Source organism: Triturus cristatus, chromosome 4_1 (genome assembly GCF_964204655.1).
Source record: "Triturus cristatus chromosome 4_1, aTriCri1.1, whole genome shotgun sequence".
NCBI lineage: Eukaryota > Metazoa > Chordata > Amphibia > Caudata > Salamandridae > Triturus > Triturus cristatus.
The window spans coordinates 920330980-920350296 of NC_140585.1; the positions used below are offsets into that span (position 1 = coordinate 920330980).

Below are 19317 nucleotides of genomic sequence, written 5' to 3' on the forward strand. Positions count from 1 at the left end.
GGAAAGGAATATGCTACTTACCAGTATGCATCTGTTCTTGGCATGTAGAGCTGCAGATCTATACACTGTGCATAGATCGCCATCTGGTGTTGGGCCCGGATGTTTGCAGTTTGTTTTTCCTGTTGGAAAGTCTTTGGAAGTCACGAGTTTGGTGACTCCTCCTCTGGTTCGTATTGCGCATGGGCTTCGGCTCCATCCTCAGATTGTTTTTCGCCAGTAGGGAAAGATGGAGCGTAGTAGTAACAGTAAAGAAACGCATGTGTATTGTATCTAAATAAGATAAGACTGGAACGGCTACAGGTAGCCGGGGAGGCGGGTGGGCGTGTATAGATCTGCAGCTCTACATGCCAAGAACAGATGTATACTGGTAAGTAGCATATTCCGTTCGAGGCATATGAGCTGCAGATTATACATTGTGCATAGATTATATAGCAGTACCCAACCCTAGCGGCGACCACCGGCATCCGTTGCAGTTGTTTGAAACCGTGTCTTTAGTACAGCTTGGCCCACACTAGCTTGTTGCTTGGTTTGCACATCTACACAATAATGTTTTGTGAAGGTGTGCGGTGTTGACCATGTCGCTGCTTTGCAGATGTCATTTAGTGGTATGTTCCCTAGGAAAGCCATAGAAGCCCCTATCTTCCTTGTAGAGTGGGCTTTCGGGGAAACAGAAAGCGTTCGTTTTGCTTTGTGGTAGCAAATCTGTATGCATTTTACAATCCACCTAGCTATCCCTGATTTAGAAATAGGGTTGCCTTTGTGTGGTGGGAAGAAGGAGACAAATAGCAGTTTGGTTTTCCTGAAAGGTTGTGTTCTTTGGATGTAGTAAAGTAAAGCCCTTTTAACATCCAGTGTGTGTAAGGCTCTTTCCGCAACTGTTTGGGGTTGCGAGAAAAAGATTGGTAATTCTACCGACTGGTTTAGATGGAATGGAGAAATGACCTTGGGTAGAAATTTGGGATTGGTGCGGAGTACAACCTTGTTGTGATGCATCTGAAGAAAAGGTTCCTGTATAGCGAGTGCCTGTATTTCACTAACTCTTCTGAGGGAAGTGATGGCCACTAGGAAAGCTGTTTTCCATGTGAGAAATTGCAGTTCGCATTTATGTAATGGTTCGAAAGGGGGTCCCATTAACCGCGTGAGGACTATATTCAAGTTCCAAACCGGTGAGGGTGGCACTCTGGGTGGAATTACTCTTTTGAGGCCTTCCATAAAGGCTTTGATGGCAGGCACTTTGAAAAGTGAGAGGTGCTGCCTATTCTGTAAATAAGCAGCAATTGCAGCGAGGTGTAACCGAATGGAAGTATATGCTAGGTTACACCTTTGTAAATGGAGTAAATAGCATATAATGTGCTGTATGGATACATTTAAAGGATTGATTGCGTTGTTGTGGCAGTAAACAACAAATCTTTTCCATTTTGCTGCATAGCACGCCCTAGTAGTAGGGCGTCTAGCTTCCCTGATAATGTTCATGCAATCAGGGGGAAGGTTAAGGTATCCAAATTCTAGGACCTCAGGAGCCAGATCGCAAGGTTGAGTTGAGCTGGGTCCGGGTGCCTGATCTCTCCATGGTTCTGGGTTAGGAGGCATGGTGAGAGGCGTAGCTTTTAGTGTGGTTCTACTGAGAGTTCCAGGAGTGTGGTGTACCACGGTTGTCTGGCCCATGTTGGAGCTACTAGGATCAGAGTTAGGGAATGCTGTTGTAGCTTTCGCACCACTAATGGAATTAGTGGGAGAGGTGGAAAAGCGTATGCAAATTTGTTTGACCAGTGCATCCATATCGCATTGCCTTTGGACAATGGGTGTGGATATCTGGCGGCGAAGCTTGGGCATTTTTTGTTTTCGTGGGTGGCGAATAGGTCTATGTGTGGATGCCCCTACTTCTGAAAGAACGGGTGAAGAACTTGTGGGTGAAGATCCCACTCGTGGATCTGCTGTGTCTGTCTGCTGAGCAGATCTGCCACGGTGTTTTGTACGCCTGGGACGTGTTGGGCTAGGAGAAAAATCTTTTGTGGAATTGCCCATCTCCATATGCTCTGTGCTAACAGAGAGCTGTGGAGAGTGTGTGCCCCCCTGTTTTTGAATGTAGTACATGGCAGTCATGTTGTCTGTGCGAATGAGGACTGCCTTGCCTGAAATCTGCGCTTGGAAGGATTTTAGGGCGAGGAAGATCGCCAGTAACTCCAGATGGTTGATGTGGAGTAACTTCTGTTGCGGCGTCCATGTGCCCTGTGCTGTGAGATGTAACAGATGAGCTCCCCAGCCGGAGAGCGATGCATCTGCTGTTAGGATTATTTGTGGGACCGGGTCCAGGAACGGTCGACCTCTGGAAAGGTTTGTGGTGTTCCACCACTGCAGAGAGCGATGGGTGCGACCGTCTACCAACACCAGATCTGTCAGTTGTCCCTGGGCCTGGTTTCACTGGCGCGCCAGGCACTCTTGGAGTGGACGCATTTGGAGTCTTGCATGAGGCACTATAAAGATGCAAGAGGCCATCATCCCTATGGGCTGCATAAACACTCTTGCTGGGAGAGAGTGTTGACATAGGAATTTTTGACGCAGAGCCTGTATTTTTGCAATCCTGACAGGATTGGGATAGGCTATGGCTTTTGAGGTGTCTATGGTGGCTCCGAGATATTGTTTTGTGTGTGATGGTACCAGGTGGGATTTTTGATGGTTCACCGTGAAACCTAGCTGGTGAAGTAGTTGGACCGTAGCGGCGGTATGTTGCACACATTGTTGGTAGGATGCGACTTTTATCAGCCAATCGTCCAGATAGGGGAAGACGTGAATGTGCTGTCTTCTGAGGTGTGCAGCCACTACTGCCAGGCACTTGGTGAAAACCCTTGGTGCTGTTGTTACCCCGAACGGGAGCACCTTGAACTGGTAGTGTTGTCCATCCACCACAAACCTGAGGTACTTTCTGTGAGACTGGTGTACTGGCATGTGAAAGTACGCGTCTTTCAAGTCCAGAGTGGTGAGAAAATCGTTCTGGGAGAGAAGTGGAAGAACCTGTTGAAGGGTTACCATGTGAAAATGGTCTGAATGAATGTAGGTGTTTAGAGGTCTGAGATCTAAGATAGGTCGTAGGGTCTCGTCCGTCTTTGGAATTAGAAAGTACAGGGAGTAGACCCCTACATTTTGTTGATTTATGGGACCTGCTCTATGACTCCTTTTTGCAGGAGGGAGATCACCTCCTGTTTTAGTAGCACAGTATGTTCTTGCGACATAGGGCGGTGCCTGGGTGGAATGTTGGGGGGTGTAGATGTTAATTCTAGGCAATACCCTGACTGAATAATTTGTGTCACCCATCTGTCTGAGGTGATTGTCTCCCAGACGTGAAGGAAATGTTGTAGTCTGCCTTCGACCGGAGTGGAATGGTCTGGAGGGAGCGGGGGAAAGTCATTGGGCAGGAGGTGTGGCAGAGCGGGCGGTATTTGTTTTGCCTCTGCCCTTATTATTATTGCCTCTGTATCCGCCTCTTTGATAACCCTTCGTGAAGGTAGATTGAGGAGGGGATTTATAGGACGTGGATGCACTGTCCGAGGAGTAGCCTCTGCCCGTGCCCCGAAAGGAAGAACGGCGAAAGGAGCGCCTGGGAGTCTGTGTTTGTAGGGCTCCCATAGATTTCGCCGTGTCTGTATCTTTTTTCATTTTTTCGAGGACTTCGTCTACTTTAGGGCCAAATAGATGATCTTGGTCGAAAGGGTGATTTAATATAGAGGCTTGTACCTCTGGTTTAAGCCCTGAAACCCTGAGCCAGGCATGGCAACGGAGAAGGACACTGGTGTTTATGGCCCTGGAGGCTGTATCTGCTGCATCTAGGGCACATCGTATCGAGGTATTGGTTATTGTTTTTCCCTCTTGAATAAGTTTGTTAGCCCTAGTCTTGTACTTTTCAGGGAGATGGTGCATGATGGTCTCTAGCTCATCATAATGCGCCCTGTCGTATCGGGCCAACAGTGCTTGCGTATTGGCAGTACGCCAGATATTGGCCACTTGTGACGCAGTGCGCTTCCCTGACACATCTAGGAGCTTGGACTCTTTGTCAGGTGGGGGCGCCTCACCTGACGCCTGAGAATTTGAGTGCTTCCTAGCTGTAGATACCACCAGGGAGTCTAATGGTGCAGGGCCTTTAATGTAAGAAGGGTCTGTGGGGGCGGCTTTGTATTTCTTCTCTATCCGAGGGTTTAGGACCCTGGCCCTGACTGGGTCTTTAAAAACCTCAGGGGCATGTTTAATTACGCCCTTTAACATAGGTAGAATGGCAGTGGACCTATGTGTATCGTCAAAAGTGTCTAGGAGAAAATCCTCCTCCACTGGGTCGGTATGTAACTCCACCCCGTGGTAGTGTGCCAAGGTGGGGGGAACGATGAGGTGGAGGGGGTGGAGGTGGAGAGGGTGGAGGAGGAGGAGGAGGAGGAGGAGGAGGTGGGGAAGGCACCCTGAAAGGAGAGGTAGCAATGTCCTTTCTCTTTGGAGGTGGAGGTGGAGCTGGCTTGTCCAAGTGTCTCTTTTTTGAAGACAATGTCAAGTGTCCAGTCTTTGGATCCTTGGTGAGGGTTTTTTTACAAAGGATCCGGTGTGAAAAGCTCCTGTGACACTGGTTGTTCGGTCGGCGCCGAAGGTTTCGGGGCCGACGGCTTTTTAGGTTTGTCGAAGCCGTGCTTCCTTGGAACCTCCGTTTTTTTGGTCGGTGCCGAAGAAGGTCTCGGCACGGGAGTGTCGGTGCCGAGGGTCTTGTGATGTTTGGTCGGCGCCGGAGGGGCAGGTTTCGACCCCGAAGGCTTCGGTGCCGGGTTCGGTGTGGAGGTGGAGGCCGTTTTTTTCTTCGGTGCCGAAGGGTGTTTCTCGGCACCGGTGGTCGGCTGGCTCGAGCCCGAGCTGCCGGAAGGCTTAATAGGCTTCTTTACCGGGCCCGAAGGTGGGGTGTGAGAAGCAGTGTCCTTGGTCTTGCCTAGGCCCGGAGGCGAAGGTGTGACCGAAGCCTTTTTCGGTATCAGCGTGGGAGGGGGAATTGTACTCACGACCCGCTGCGCCGGGGTGATGTCCTCCACATCTGAGTCGTCGGCCTCGGAAGCGCTGACAAGGTCGTCGTCCTCCTGTTCGATGTCCTGCTGTCCCGGAGCTTCGACGTCGTCCCAGAAGATGTCAACTGGAGCGGAGGTCGAGGAGTACGCCATGTTGTGTCTAGCCCGTCGATCTCGAATGGTCTTCTTTGAGCGAAAAGACTTGCAGGCGGGACAGTCTCGGGCCTCGTGTTCCGGGGAGAGGCAGAGGTTGCACACCTCATGGAGATCGGTGTGGGGAAACTTGGACCCACATCGAGGGCACTTCTTGAAGGGAGTTCTTTCCATCAGCCGAGACCGGAGCCGGAATAGGCCCGAAGGCCGCCGTCGACCACCGGAATCGAAGAAGTGCCGAAGAGAAGATGAGTAAGATGATTTATATCTTTGAAGAAGCTTGATGAGTGAGGATTTGTGCGTCGATCCGTGAACTGGGAAGTTCGGAACCGGAGCGCGAAGTATTACATCCGAGCCCGATGGCGGAAAAAAACAATCTGAGGATGGAGCCGAAGCCCATGCGCAATACGAACCAGAGGAGGAGTCACCGAACTCGTGACTTCCAAAGACTTTCCAACAGGAAAAACAAACTGCAAACATCCGGGCCCAACACCAGATGGCGATCTATGCACAGTGTATAATCTGCAGCTTATATGCTTTGAACATACTTCTTCGAAGAAAAACAACTGGCAAACATCCGGACCCAACACTAGATGGTAGGAGTATGCAAAGCATGTGTATCTACAGCACACAAGCCTCGAACACATTTTTATGAGAACATTCTACCCTAAAAGAGCAGAATGTTGCATTTCCAGGATAGACTAAATTAAAGGGACTGCTCCTTTGAACTTTATTCATGGCTGTCAAAAGAATCAAAGTACCCCTACATTTGGGTGGCAGGCAATTCCTCCAAGATAACAGCAGCAATAGCAATCACGATTTCTATAGATGACTATAATTTACTTAAAGAACAATCTGAGTGGTCAGGGAAAGCATCTGCAAATCAATTTCAAGGCACTGATGAGGAGAATGGCAAACAAATATACATGGCACTCTATAGAGTGGTTGCTAACATAAGCAGAGAGCCAAAGGAGAAAGATTTAAAGTACAAACAGGTAATAGGGAATTAAAGTTGAGAAGTAAAAATGGCATCAGCAAGCAAATTATCGCACAGATACTCAAATGAAACAAAACAAAAAACAGCTAGATGGACAACAAAGAGGACAGTGGAAAGAAAACAAGTGTGAACAAGCATTGACAATGCAATAGGTCTTGCCTTTTGTTAAGTTAAAACCATTTGCTTTGCTATACAATACCATTAGCAAAGCAAATGGCTTTAACTTAATAAAAGGCGTGACCTATTGCATTTTCAATGCTTGTTGCAGGGCTTACTGTAATTGGTAGGCAGGATGCTGATAAGCACAGGTGCTGTTAGCTCAGTAACTTACCAGCTCATTCATTCAATGGCTTACTTTCTCTAGTTCAACTTGTGCATTCATTTTTTCACAGGTTAAATGGCTGTTTAGTTCAGATCCATGCTCACTGCTTCACTCAGTTGTCTGGTTGTTAACTCACTGAAGACATCAATTCACTCACTCATTTACTCACTTTTTCAGATTTTTATCCATTGATTCATGCAGTTGCCTTTTCCTAGATCCACTATATCTCTCACTTCTTTACTCTTGCGCAGCTTTTTGAAAAAATAAATATGCAAAGGAGCTCGGTTGCTCTTGTAGTGGACAGTAAGGAATGCAAATCTGGTTAAAATTCACTTTTAGGACGTTCAATAGTTCATGCGGCTGTTCTTTGACTCACACAAGCCTATCATAAACTCGCTCCGCTATTAATTCACTCACTCAATCATTACTTCAAAGACTCACTCGTTCATTTTCTCACACAATATTAATGAAGGCCACCAAGTGTTGTAACATCGATAAGGATTAATCACACACACACAGCCGCATGCAAAACTTGCTTAGAAGATGTACTTCTTTTACCGATAGCACATGTCAACACACAGAGTAGAACACAGAGCCCTGGCAGCCTTAAATAGTGCCGGTCCCTGCAGTGCTCTGCACTGACAGTAAAGTTATGGCAAAAGACTAACATTGACAGGTTCGTCCTAATTAGTAATCGATCAATTAATCCACAAATAAATAAGTGGTGCAGGAGTGCAGGGTTTTTTCTTGCGAGCCCTCACTGGGGCTGCCTAGTCTTGATGCCACCTCATGCACCCCCTCCCCCCCCCTTCACTTGCTATTTTTCTCTCTTGCACCTTCGTTTTCATCCCTGTTTTCTTCCTTCTTCACGGTTTCCTTTATTGTATTCCTCATCCTGTCTTCCCCTTCTCACTCTAGCTGGGGGTCAAAATCCGATCTTGAACTATAAGACCCGTTCTCCAAAAGTAAGACTGAGTGCCTACCCATTTAACCACCGGCAGAAATTAATCACCGGGCGCCTTGCACTGCCGAACACTGGCAGTGGAGTTATATAAAAGGACTATTATTCACAGATGCATCCTTAGTCTTCTAAAGACTGCCAATCACTGGCACCACCTCCATGCGGACATGACACTTTCTAGCCAAAGCGGACACGGAAAAGGAGGTGCCTCTATGTGCTGCCTGGTACCTCGAGGCGCTGGGTAAAGTTTAATAACTACCAGTGATAACGCCGCATTGAACTGTCCATCTGTAGAAGCAATTACACTGCTGGATATTAAATCCTTCTAAGCAGGCATTTTATTAAGAGTTTATTAAATGCTAAATACCGATGATTATATAAGAGCCTCCTGAGCTTGCTGGGTGAGGAATGTTTGAATGTTAACGTTGCCAGCGGGGATAACGACTCCGACGGCACTAGGGATGTTAGATAGAATGTAAACGCACAATTTGCTTAAATTAAAAAAGCGTTGCAGGTGGTTTATATTAGACAGAAGCAAACTCAAAACACGGAAGACAGCGAGGACAGTACAAAGTGCGTGAAGTGTAAATGAAAAATGGGCTCCCTCGGGGTGAGGGTACGCAACATGCGGTCCCACCACACACATAGTGTTAAGGAGTTTATGCACAAACCTACTCAACAGCATCACTTTGTTACTTGCTGTGTCGCTTCTGGAGTTGAAATGCTGGAACGCGAAGGACCTAAACACGAACCCGGAGACCACGGTGCTGGTGGTCTCCCCTTTCGTCATTTTCAGCGGGCTATGGAAGACCTCGGTGCTCTGCCTGTTCATCCTGCTAAGGTTTCCCACGTGCTACTATCTTTCAGGGTCCCCCGGGCGGCTGTGGAAGAGGTGCGCTGGCACTCGCACGTCGCATTAGTCCTGGTAGGGGTGGGCAAGTTAGAGCAGCAGGGAGGCGGCGGCGCCTGACAGACAAATGGCAGCAGAAGCGCTCACCTGCTCGCTTGCAATACGGAAGGCTACCAAATTGCCTATTATCTGGGGGAGTGCGCTATTAAGTCTGGCTTTGTTTCAGTGAGAAAAAAAACGCAAACTTAAGGCCGGTCTGCGGGAGAGGTGAAGCGCCTGTTCTCACACAAAATTGGTGAAGCGCAATGCTAGCTTTTAAAGCTAGCTTAAAGCTCTGCAGCTCCAAAGATTTTGACACAGAGCAATATGGGCACACGCGATGAATGGTTTCATGTGGAGGAGGCGGGGTCGGCTCAAGAAAAGACTGTTAACAGTACAAAGGGCAGAGAGTTGGTGGCCGAGAGGCCCCCTGAAGAAAATAATCATGCAGCAGTGATGATCTGATCACGGGGAGGGGTGTTTAAAAACAAATGCAGGGGTGTGCAGCATCACACACCACGAAATGAGGCGAAGGGATCGGAAGTTCGGTGTATTTTTTTTTTAAAGAGAAACACAGATTGCCATAAAAAAAAAAACTGGGCGTGCAAGCGGCACAGATATTAATAAAAAGCACATCTTACTACCTCGGACTGGAAACAAAGGTCCATAAATCGAACACTAAAAACGTGAAGGGCAGCAGAAGCGCTCACCAGCACGCTTGCAATACGGAAGTCTACCAAATTGCCTATTCTCTGGGGGAGTGCGCTATTAAGTCTGGCTTTGTTTCGGAAAAAAACAAACATAGTATGCTTACATACAGGGACGTTTGAAAACAAGCGTGGTACCGAAAAGGCAGCTGCGTGTTTATTTTGAAATCGCGCTTTCACTTTAAGTGAAAGCGCGATGCGAAAGTAAACACTGACTGACTTTGCCAAAACCGAATGCAAAGAAAAAAGTGCGTAGGAAGTAATAAAGTGGAGAGTGCCACGCCGCCGGTAAAAGATCAAATCCCAGTGGGCGTGGCCAAAAGGAGACAAGGCGGCAACAAGGAGGGACGAAGAAGCCTCCTTTACAATAAAAAGGCAGCATTTTGCATTGAAGATGACGCTGGCCAATTAAAAAGATGGGCGGGGCTTCAACTCCCCTCTGAGAGCTTCGAAATCTGTATCGATTCCAAGAAGCTCTCGAATGACCTAAAAAATGACTATAACCAAAAGAAACGCGAATCCAACAGTGAAGGATTACTTTCAGATAAAGTCACATTGGGAAAATCAAAATAGCGAGAACGGCAGTAATTCAAAGTTGATGGAATGAAATGTTAGTAAGTTTACCAAAAGAGAAAGGAAGGGAGGGCAAATTTCTGTTTTACAATGTTGGAAGTGAATGAGACAGGATTATAGAAAGAAAGGGAAACACAATAGACTATGGAAAGTATTGATGGGAGAAACAGGTAGAAAGGGTTTTGGTTTATGAGGGATTAAGAACTGAGGTAATGGTCAAGAATCTATAACTTGTGAGTGGAAATGCAGAACAAAAAGACAAAGAAAAAAAGATCAGTGACGGAAGGGAAAGAAATTAAGATTTGTGTGTCACTGGCCTACGGATGAACACCTAATACAGAAGTAGAAAAAACACAACTTCCCCAGGATAGTGTGCAAGAAAGAACAAAACAAGGAAATATTGGATTTTCCTATGGACTGTTTGCCAAGCCTCTAACGGATCAAGTACATATGCAAGTCTGGCAGACCTTGAAAAACAAAGGCAGTAGTAACAGGCAGCCTATGCAATATTATAATTATATTTTTGATATGGAAGTTAAACAATGATGTTATTAATAAGGTGAAAGTTAAGAAAACTGTCATTTGTCTAATAAAGCTATATTTTCCAGTGGCAGTTCATTTTACGTACTAAACTCTTTGACTTCACCAATGTGACCACTTCTTAATAAAATATATGCACTATAAGTAAACAAGGAAATAATATGTTTTCCCACTTAAACCTTGCTGTACGTACGTTCTTGTAGAGTTGTTCAGCAAGCTCCTTGATGTGCCTGAGAGTCTTCTGGATGCTTACATCTTCAGAACGCATTCGCTTCACTTCATACGCCACTAACTGAAAGACAGATGGCAGAGAGCATGATAGTTTTACAAGGCAATGACGGGAGTAAATATGGAAAATGCTACTTACCAGTATACATCTGTTCTTGGCATGTAGAGCTGTAAAATGTCTATACTTGTGCATAGATGGCCATCTGGTTTTGGGCTCGGACGTTTGCAGTTTGTTTTTGTCCTGGAAGAAGTCTTTGTAGTCACGAGGTAGGGGACTCCTCCTTAGGACGATAGTGCTATTGGGCATCGACTCCACCTTCAGATTGTTTTGCCATTGAGGGTTGTGATGGAGCTAGTAAGAAATAGCAAAGGATGTCCATGTGTAATGTATCAGGTAAGTACCGGAACAGATTGAGGTATCCGGGGAGGTGGGTGGGCGTATACGAATCTACAGCTCTACATGCCAAGACCAGATGCATACTGGTAAGTAGCATTTTCCTTTCGCGGCATATGAGCTGTAGATTGTATACTTGTGCATAGACTATACAGCAGTTACCTCCTAAGGGCTGGCTACCTGTATCTGTTGCAGTGGTTTGAAAAAGTGTTCTTAATACAGCCTGGGACACGTTAGCTTATTGCTTTGCTTGCACGTCTACACAATAGTGCTTTCTGACCGTGTGTGGTGTAGACCAAGTTGCTGCTTTGCAGATGTCATCTAGGGGAATGTTCCCCAAGAATGCCATATACGCCCCTAGTTTACGTGTGGAGTGAGCTCTAGGGAGAATGGTTAATGTGCGTTTAGCTTTAGCATAGCATGTTTGGATGCATTTAACAATCCACCTTGCAATCCCTGTTTTTGAGATAGGATTGCGTTTATGAGATGGGAAGAAAGCTACAAAAAGTTGTTGAGTCTTTCTAAAGGATTTTGTTCGATCAATGTAGTAAAGTATTGCTCTTTCTATGTCTAGCGTGTGAAGAGCTCGTTCTGCTACTGAGCCCAGTAGAGGGAAAACACTGGGAGTTCTACAGACTGGTTAAGGTGGAAAGGAGACACTGCTTTAGGTAGAAATTTTGGGTTAGTCCTAAGAACCACTTTGTTATGATGAATTTGCAGAAATGATTCTTGTATGGTTAATGCCTGGAGTTCACTGACTCTTCTGAGAGAGGTGATGGCAACCAGGAAAGCTACTTTCCAGGTGAGAAATTGTAATTCGCATTCATGCAGAGGTTCAAATGGGGGACCTATGAGTCTGGTAAGGACCACATTTAAGTTCCATATTGGTGAGGGTGGAACTCTAGGTGGGATTATTCTTTTGAGTCCTTCCATAAATGCTTTGATAGCTGGTAATCTAAACAAAGACAAATGTTGTCTGTTTTGGAGATAGGCTGCTATTGCAGCGAGATGTAGTCGAATGGATGTATAGGCTAGGTTACATTGTTGTAGATGCAAGAGGTAACAGATGCTGTTTAGAACAGAAGCATCAGTGCGTTGATTTTGTTATTTGTACAGTAAATTACAAATCTTTTCTACGGCATAGCAAGCTCTAGTCGTAGGATGTCTAGCCTGTTTAATGATGTTCATGCAGTCTGGCGGGAGATTGAGGTAGCCAAACTCTAAGATTTCTTGAGCCAGATCAGAAGGTTGAGTTGAGTGGGACCTGGATGCCTTATCTCTCCATGGTTCTGAGTGAGAAGCTTGGGTGAGAGACATAGCTTTTGATGAGGAACTACTGATAGATCCAAGAGGGTTGTGAACCATGGTTGTCGGGCCCATGTTGGTGCAACCAGGATCACTGTGAGGGAATGCTGTTGAGTTTCCTAACCAGTAGCGGAACGGGTGGGAGAGGGGGAAAAGCGTAAGCAAATTTGTCTGACCAGTCCATACATAGCGCATTGCCTTTGGACAATGGGTGTGGATACCTGGATGCGAAGCTCGGGCATTTTGCGTTTTGGTGTGTGGAGAACAGGTCTACTTCTGGGTAGCCCCACATTTGAAATAATGGTAGCAGAACTTGAGGATGAAGTTCCCATTCGTGGATCTGCTGTTTTGATGACTGAGCAGATCTGCAATCTGATTGTGTACTCCTGGGAGGTGTTCTGCAAGGACGTATATGTTTTGCGGAATGGCCCATCTCCATATGATTTGAGCTAGGTGTGAAAGCTGCAGAGAGTATATCTTCCCCCCCCCCCTGTTTTTGTATGTAATACATTGCTGTCATGTCTGTACGAATCAGGACAGCTTTGCCTATGAGGTGGAGTTGAAATTATTTCAATGCTAGGAAGATCGCTAGTAATTCCAGGTAATTTATGGGGAATTGTTTTTGTTGAGGGGTCCATAGGCCCAGAATAGTATGATTTTGAAGATAAGCTCCCCAGCCGGTGAGCGATGCGTCTATTGTGAGCACTATCTGTGGAACTGGGTCGAGGAATGGCCACCCTTTGGGAAGGTTTTGAGTGTTCCACCACTGCAGAGACCAATGTGTGCGGCTGTCCACCAACACCAGATCTGTTAGCTGACCTTGAGCCTGGTTCCACTGACGTGCCAAACACCCCTGTAATGGACGCATCTGGAGTCTTGCGTAAGGGACTACGAGAATGCAAGAAGCCATCATCCCGATTAACTGCATGAACACTCGAGCTGGTAATGTGTTGAGGTGTACATTTTGATAGGAGGGCTTGCATGGTGCTTATTCAGACTGGGGTGGGATATGCTAGAGCTTTTGAAGTATTTATTGTAGCTCCTAGAAATTGTTGTGTTGTGGATGGTTGGAGATGGGATTCAGAGAGGTTGACTGTGAATCCCAAATCGTGCAGCAACTGTAATGTTTTGTATGTGTGTTGAACACAGCTGTTGTGTGACCTGGCTTCTATGAGCCAATCGCCCAGGTAAGGGAAAACGTGAATATGTTGTCTTCGTAAGTGAGCCGCCACTACGGCGAGGCACTTGAAGACTCTGGGTGCTGTGGTTACTCCGAATGGGAGGACTTTGAATTGGTAGTATTGTCCACTTATCACAAACCTGAGGTATTTCCTGTGAGCGGGGTGAACGGGAATGTGAAAGTATATGTCCTTCAAATTCAGAGTGGATAGAAAGTCGCCTTGTTGGAGTAGTGGGAGTACCTGTTGGAGAGTTTAATCGTCTGAGGTCTAGTATTGGTCTGAGAGAGCCGTCCTTTTTTAGTATTAGAAAGTATAGTGAATACACTCCTGTGCCTTGCTGAGGCAAAGGGACTGGTTCTATTGCATTTTTTTTGTAATAGGGAGAGAACCTCTTGTTTGAGAAGAGTGAGAATTTCTGAGGACATTAGGCGTTCTCTGGGAGGAATTTTTGGTGGAGTACCAGTAAGTTCCAGGCAATAACCATACTGGATAATTTGTTTTACCCACTTGTAATGGAATTCCAGACAGGTAGGAACTGTGTTAGGCGTCCCCCGACAGGAGTGGAATGGTCAGGGGGTAGTGGTGGTGGGGGGGCATGGGGGGGGGGGGGGAGAAGAGTCACTGCTTGGTTGCAGGGGAAGTGCATGTGGAATTATTTTTGCCTCTTCCCCTATTGTTGTTTCCTCTATATCCTCCTCAATAGTACCCCCTGGAGGAGGAGGGCTGATTTTGTTTTTTGTAATTAGAGGAGGTATTCTCTGATGACATTGTTTTACAGCTGCCTCTATAAAGGGAGCGAGAAAAGGAGCCTCTGTTAGGGTACTTGTAGGGCTCCCATAGATTTGGCAGTTTGTGTCTTTCTTAATTTTCTCTAATGAAGAGTCTACATTTGGTCCAAAAAGATTTTGTTGGTCAAAGGGTTGGTTTAGTATAGCTGACTGAACCTCCTGTTTGAATCCGGAAATTCGAAGCCAAGCATGGCGGTGTAGAAAGATGCTGGTGTTAGTGCCACTGGATGCTGTGTCAGCGGCATCAAGTGCACATTTTATAGAGGTGTTTGTAATTAATTTACCCTCTTGAATGAGGTTGTTCGCTTTACCCTTGTATTGATCTGGTAAATGCTGTATTAGCTTTTCCAGTTCATCATAATGCGCTCTATCATAGCGTGCGAGAAGGGCTTGTGCATTGGCAATACGCCAACTATTAGCAGCTTGTGACGCAATTCAATTGCCTAACGCGTCTATAAGCTTTGACTCCTTATCAGGAGGAGGTGCGTCGCCTGTAGCTTGTGAATTGGCTCGCTTGCGGACATTAGATACAACAAGGGAGTCCAGGGGGACTTGACCTCTAATATAAACTGGGTCTGTAGGAGCAGCTTTATATTTTTTATCAACTTTTGGGGTAAGTATTCGTGCTCTAACTGGGTCCTTGAATACTTCATTAGTATGCTTTAGCATGCCTTTTAACATTGGCAATGTATTGGTAGATTTTTGGGATGGAGCGAAAGTTCTTGAATCCTCCTCTAATGGGTCAATGTGTAATTCCTCTCCATGATATAGAGCAGCCCTATTGATAAGCTGTGCGAATCCTATATTATTGTCGGGTGGTGATGGTCTGGAGGGATATAGGTCCAGATCATTACTATTGTCTGGGTCTTTATCATAGTCGTCCCATGGATCTGGGTCTTGTGGTATGGTGTGATAGTCATTAACCTCATCCCCATCCCCGTCCCCATCCCCATCCCCATCAGTATCGTCATGTGTGTCATTATCCCCTTGTGGGTAAGGGGAGAAATGGGGTGGTGGTGAGTTATATGGAGATATTAGTTAGTTAGGATCAATAAGTGGGGGAGAGGGAGGTATGCAAGGGCGAGATGGGTTAGTACCCATGTCCTTACTCCTTTTGGGAGGTATATGGGGTTCCTCTGAAATGGCCTGTTTCCTTTTCTTATGAAGGGTTGCTACAAGATGTCCAGTTGTTGGATCAATAGGCAGTTTCTTTTGCTTGTTATCCATTGGTTCTTGTAAAGGAAGTTCTTTAGGTGGTAATTTCTTCTCTTTGGGTGTTTCGGAGGGTATTTCATGGGTAGTTTGTTTTTTCGGTTCCGAATCCTTTGGTGCGTGTTGTTTATGTTCCGAAGGTTTGTGTAAAGGCCTGTCCTTTGTTACTTTCGGTTCCAAAGGTTTGTCTTTAGGTTTTGGATCCGAAGGCTTATCTTTGGGTTTCGGCTCTGAAGATTTGGGCTTAGTTATTGCCGATTCCGAAATCTTTGGTTTATGACATTTCAGGTCGGAGTCTTTCAGTGCCGGTATCGGAGCATCGAATCCATGCTTGAATTTGGTTTTCGGTGCCGGAGATGGAGATGGAGTTTTGGTACTGTGGCGACGGCTTGATCCAAAGCCGGAGGCTTTGTCTTTTGGTTTCATAGCCGGGCCGCAGGGCATCTGAACCATGTTTTTGGTCTTTCCCTAGGTCCGAAGCCGAAGGTAGTACCGGAGCTTTCATTTGTTTTTCGGTGACTTAGGGCTTGTTACTCACAGTTCGTTGACCTGGAGTGATGCGAGAGTCTTCCTCCATGACAGAGTTGTCAGCTTCAGACACAGAGATTTCTTCCTCTTGTTCGGCGCTGTGCTGATGAGTCACCCTGTTCTCCGAAGATGTCCGGCACCGAGCTAGTGCCTCGTCTCATCTCGTGACGTTGAGCCCGACGGTCACAAATAGTTTTCTTCGATCGGAATGATCGACAGGCCTCGCAGCTACTTTCTTCGTGCTCCGGGGATTGGCACAGATTACAAATCTTGTGTACGTCTGTGTGTGGAAATTTAGCACCACACCCGGGGCATTTTTTAAATGGAGTCAGTTCCATCGACTGCTGGCGTGGTCGGCACGGGTAGGCCTTGCGTCTGGCGTCGAAGCTCTCGATCAAAGTTGCTATATTTCAACGATGCGCGTCGAAGGAGAAACCCGTGATCAAAACAATACCGTCGAGGGGAATGACTGCACGTCGAAAAGGTTCGAAGACGATCCCGAACCGGAGCACAGCAATACACATCCGAACCCGATGGTGGAAAAAAACAATCTGAAGATGGAGTCGATGCACATGCGCACTATCGTCTAAGGAGGAGTCACCTACCTCGTGACTACAAAGACTTCTTTCAGGACAAAAACAAAGTGCAAACATCCGATGGCGATCTATGCACAAGTATACAATCTACATGCAGCTCATATGCATCGAACATATATTTTTTAAATCAAAACAAATCACTTTGTAATATCCGAGGCCATCCTGGAATTAAACTTAAGCAAATGGAAAGTAAGACGATTCACCAGCTATATTAATTTGTTATCGCTACAATCCAGCCTTTTTCTATACTTCTACCCAGCATGCCAAGCTATTAACTACCATAAAGAAAAGCCAACTGGGGCGCAAGGTGATCTTGGCTGCCCTCACATCCTGTCATTCAACACTGTCTTTATAATGAACGAGATTAACATTATGCATTCACATACAGTAAAGTCTTGCTGAACAATTGAACATTCAAATTTAGTCCTAAAAAATTACTTACTTTTGGTAACGCTCTTTCGGATCGATACTCTATCTAAATACATATTCTACTGCGTATGAATCCTCACCAAGTAAAAGACTTGATCACGAAAACCTCCATAGTTCCTATACACCGGTAGGAGGCACCATCCGCAACAACCACGCCTCCATTCTTCCCGGACATGAGACAGAGCTGCATTTAGGTGTAGCTCTGCCGGCATCCAACTTTCTTTTGAAAACACACACTCAAACTCATAGACAAGACTAAAATAACTGATATGAAAACCAGTAGTGAGAAAAGTTTGCAATCATATTCTCGAAAGCCCATTCAACAGACTGGGGTGGTAGGCGGGCTGTGGGGACCTGTTGTTAAGTACAGTATCCACTGTACGCACCAAAAAACGCATTACAGGAGGCAAGTAACTAATTCTTCTGAAGGATACATCTACCAAGAGATTCCACGTATTATTAATCAGTGCTCAAGAAGTCCCCACAACTGGGTCAGAGGACCTGTGGGCCTGAACTGGCAAAATGTCCCGCCATACAGACCTCAAATCAATGCTGCAGCACTTGGTGAAAGTGTGGACAGGCTTGTACACAGTGGCTTCACAGATGTCCAGAACAGAACATCCACACAGACAGAGTCATAGTTGCAGCCTCTGCTCTAGTTAAATCTGCCCTGTGGTCTTCAGGCAGATTCTTTTTGGCCAAGACACAGCAGATTTTGACAAGTGAGCAGGACAAAGGCCACTCCGGGACCATATTGCCCTTTTCTGCTCCAACAAAGCCGATCAAAACCAGGTAATTAAGGCCATTATTCTGGACAATATGGAAGATAATGTCATGGTGAGGACCCAACCAATGTAACCTCACTTCCTCCCCCTCAAATGGATGTAAGGGAAAGAAGAATGTGGCTCTGCAAATCGGGCCATGTAAACGCCTTCAGCAAGGGTGGTCTAAAGGCCACATATATCAGGGAAGCCTGGACATTACCAGAGAATGCACAGCATCCAGGGTAGACTGTGGATGATAACACTGGTTCCCATAGTAAAGACAACCCAAATCTGTAGAATTAGTGCAAATTCTGCTTGGCCACATCCTGATCATTTTGAACAGCATGGGAAAATGGAGCGTGATAGTCTTCCCGCAAAGCAGGGAAGAACATGCTACACCTTGTCTCAAAGAGTATGGCAACTAAAAGACAGCAGACATTCAAGGAGTGTCAAGCTAAAACGCCGAAAGATAAGAGCTTTTTTGACCATTGAATCAATCGGATTCAACTATCTCTCCCAGGTAAAAGAACGGAAGGTATTATGATTAAGTTAAATATGAAAACTGCACCGCCAAACTCTCTAGCAATGGGTGCTACGGTAGGAAATTAAGATCCCCAGGGGCTTGTCTATGACTCCTGACAGTAGAGTGCTAGTGTATGACTCCTGACAGCCGGGGCAGAAAAGGGTTTAGACAAAGCTGTCAGATAGGGTTTACCAGAGTAGCGTTTAAATATAGGAGCAATTTTAAAGTGGATGAACTTGGCTGAAGAATTTCCATAAGCAAATTGGCTTTAGTTTCCTCTGAAGGAAGAGGCTAGTTCAAGAAAATCCATAGCTTCGAAGAAGACCAGCGCATTTGAATATACTCTTCTATGTAAGAAGACCATGAGGGGACTCAATGCTGAGTCAGTCAAGGTGTCTAGATCATTGGCATTCTGTAAATCCACATAAAGACCACCATCATTGTAATAAGGGGAGATGATAATAAATTGCCTCCACATTGCCTTCTTTGTCATGCAGCCTGATAAACAAGGCATTATTATTGGGTAACCAGAGGCAAAAATGTCCTTCATTATGACAGATTTCTGGCAGAGCCCTAAGAGTCTCAGCCGCAAAACACAGCTGCGCTTTTATTATAGTGCAACATTGTAGGAAAGTGCCCCTTTTTGACATGGTCACCCCCACTTGTTGCCTGGTATCTGACGCAATTTGGACAGTGCACTGGGTTCCTTCTATCCAGGTCCCCAGTACCAGATATATTTCCCTAAAACTGTACAATTGTTTACCCAATTGTCAATATCTTTAGCACCGCTTGTAATTTCCTAGTACATGGTACCCCTGGTACATAGGGCAAGGAGGCTAAAAGGGTCCCTAAGAGCTGGAGCATGTATTGTGCCACCCTAAGGGACCCCTCAGCACTAACATGTAGACTCCCATTGCAGGCTGCGTGCCATGGTGCAGAGAAAAGTGAAGACACGACATGGCACACCTCCTGTGTGCCATGCCTGGAGACATTGCATGCAGTATAGGTAAGCCACCCCTACTAAAGGCCTTACCGCCCTAAGGCAGGGTGCACTTTACTACATGTGTGGACATATCTGCATTAGTAGGTATGCCCCTGTGATATCTAAGTTAATGCTTTCGTATTGCAAGTGAACAGGGAAGCCATTAAGAGTACATGTGCTGGACACTGGTGTTTAAGAGTTCCTCAGCTAATGAC

General features: G+C 45.9%; 1 protein-coding gene across 8 annotated transcripts in view; it reads right to left on the reverse strand.

The window, feature by feature from the left end:
• SBF1 (SET binding factor 1) overlaps positions 1 to 19317 on the reverse strand; it is a 1208265-nt gene that overhangs the window by 719624 nt on the left and 469324 nt on the right. For all 8 annotated transcript variants that reach the window (XM_085653743.1, XM_085653740.1, XM_085653741.1 and 5 more), the window contains exon 13: positions 10366 to 10464. In XM_085653743.1, coding sequence (XP_085509869.1) covers positions 10366 to 10464 — 99 coding nt within the window. The remainder of the gene's footprint in view (positions 1 to 10365; positions 10465 to 19317) is intronic.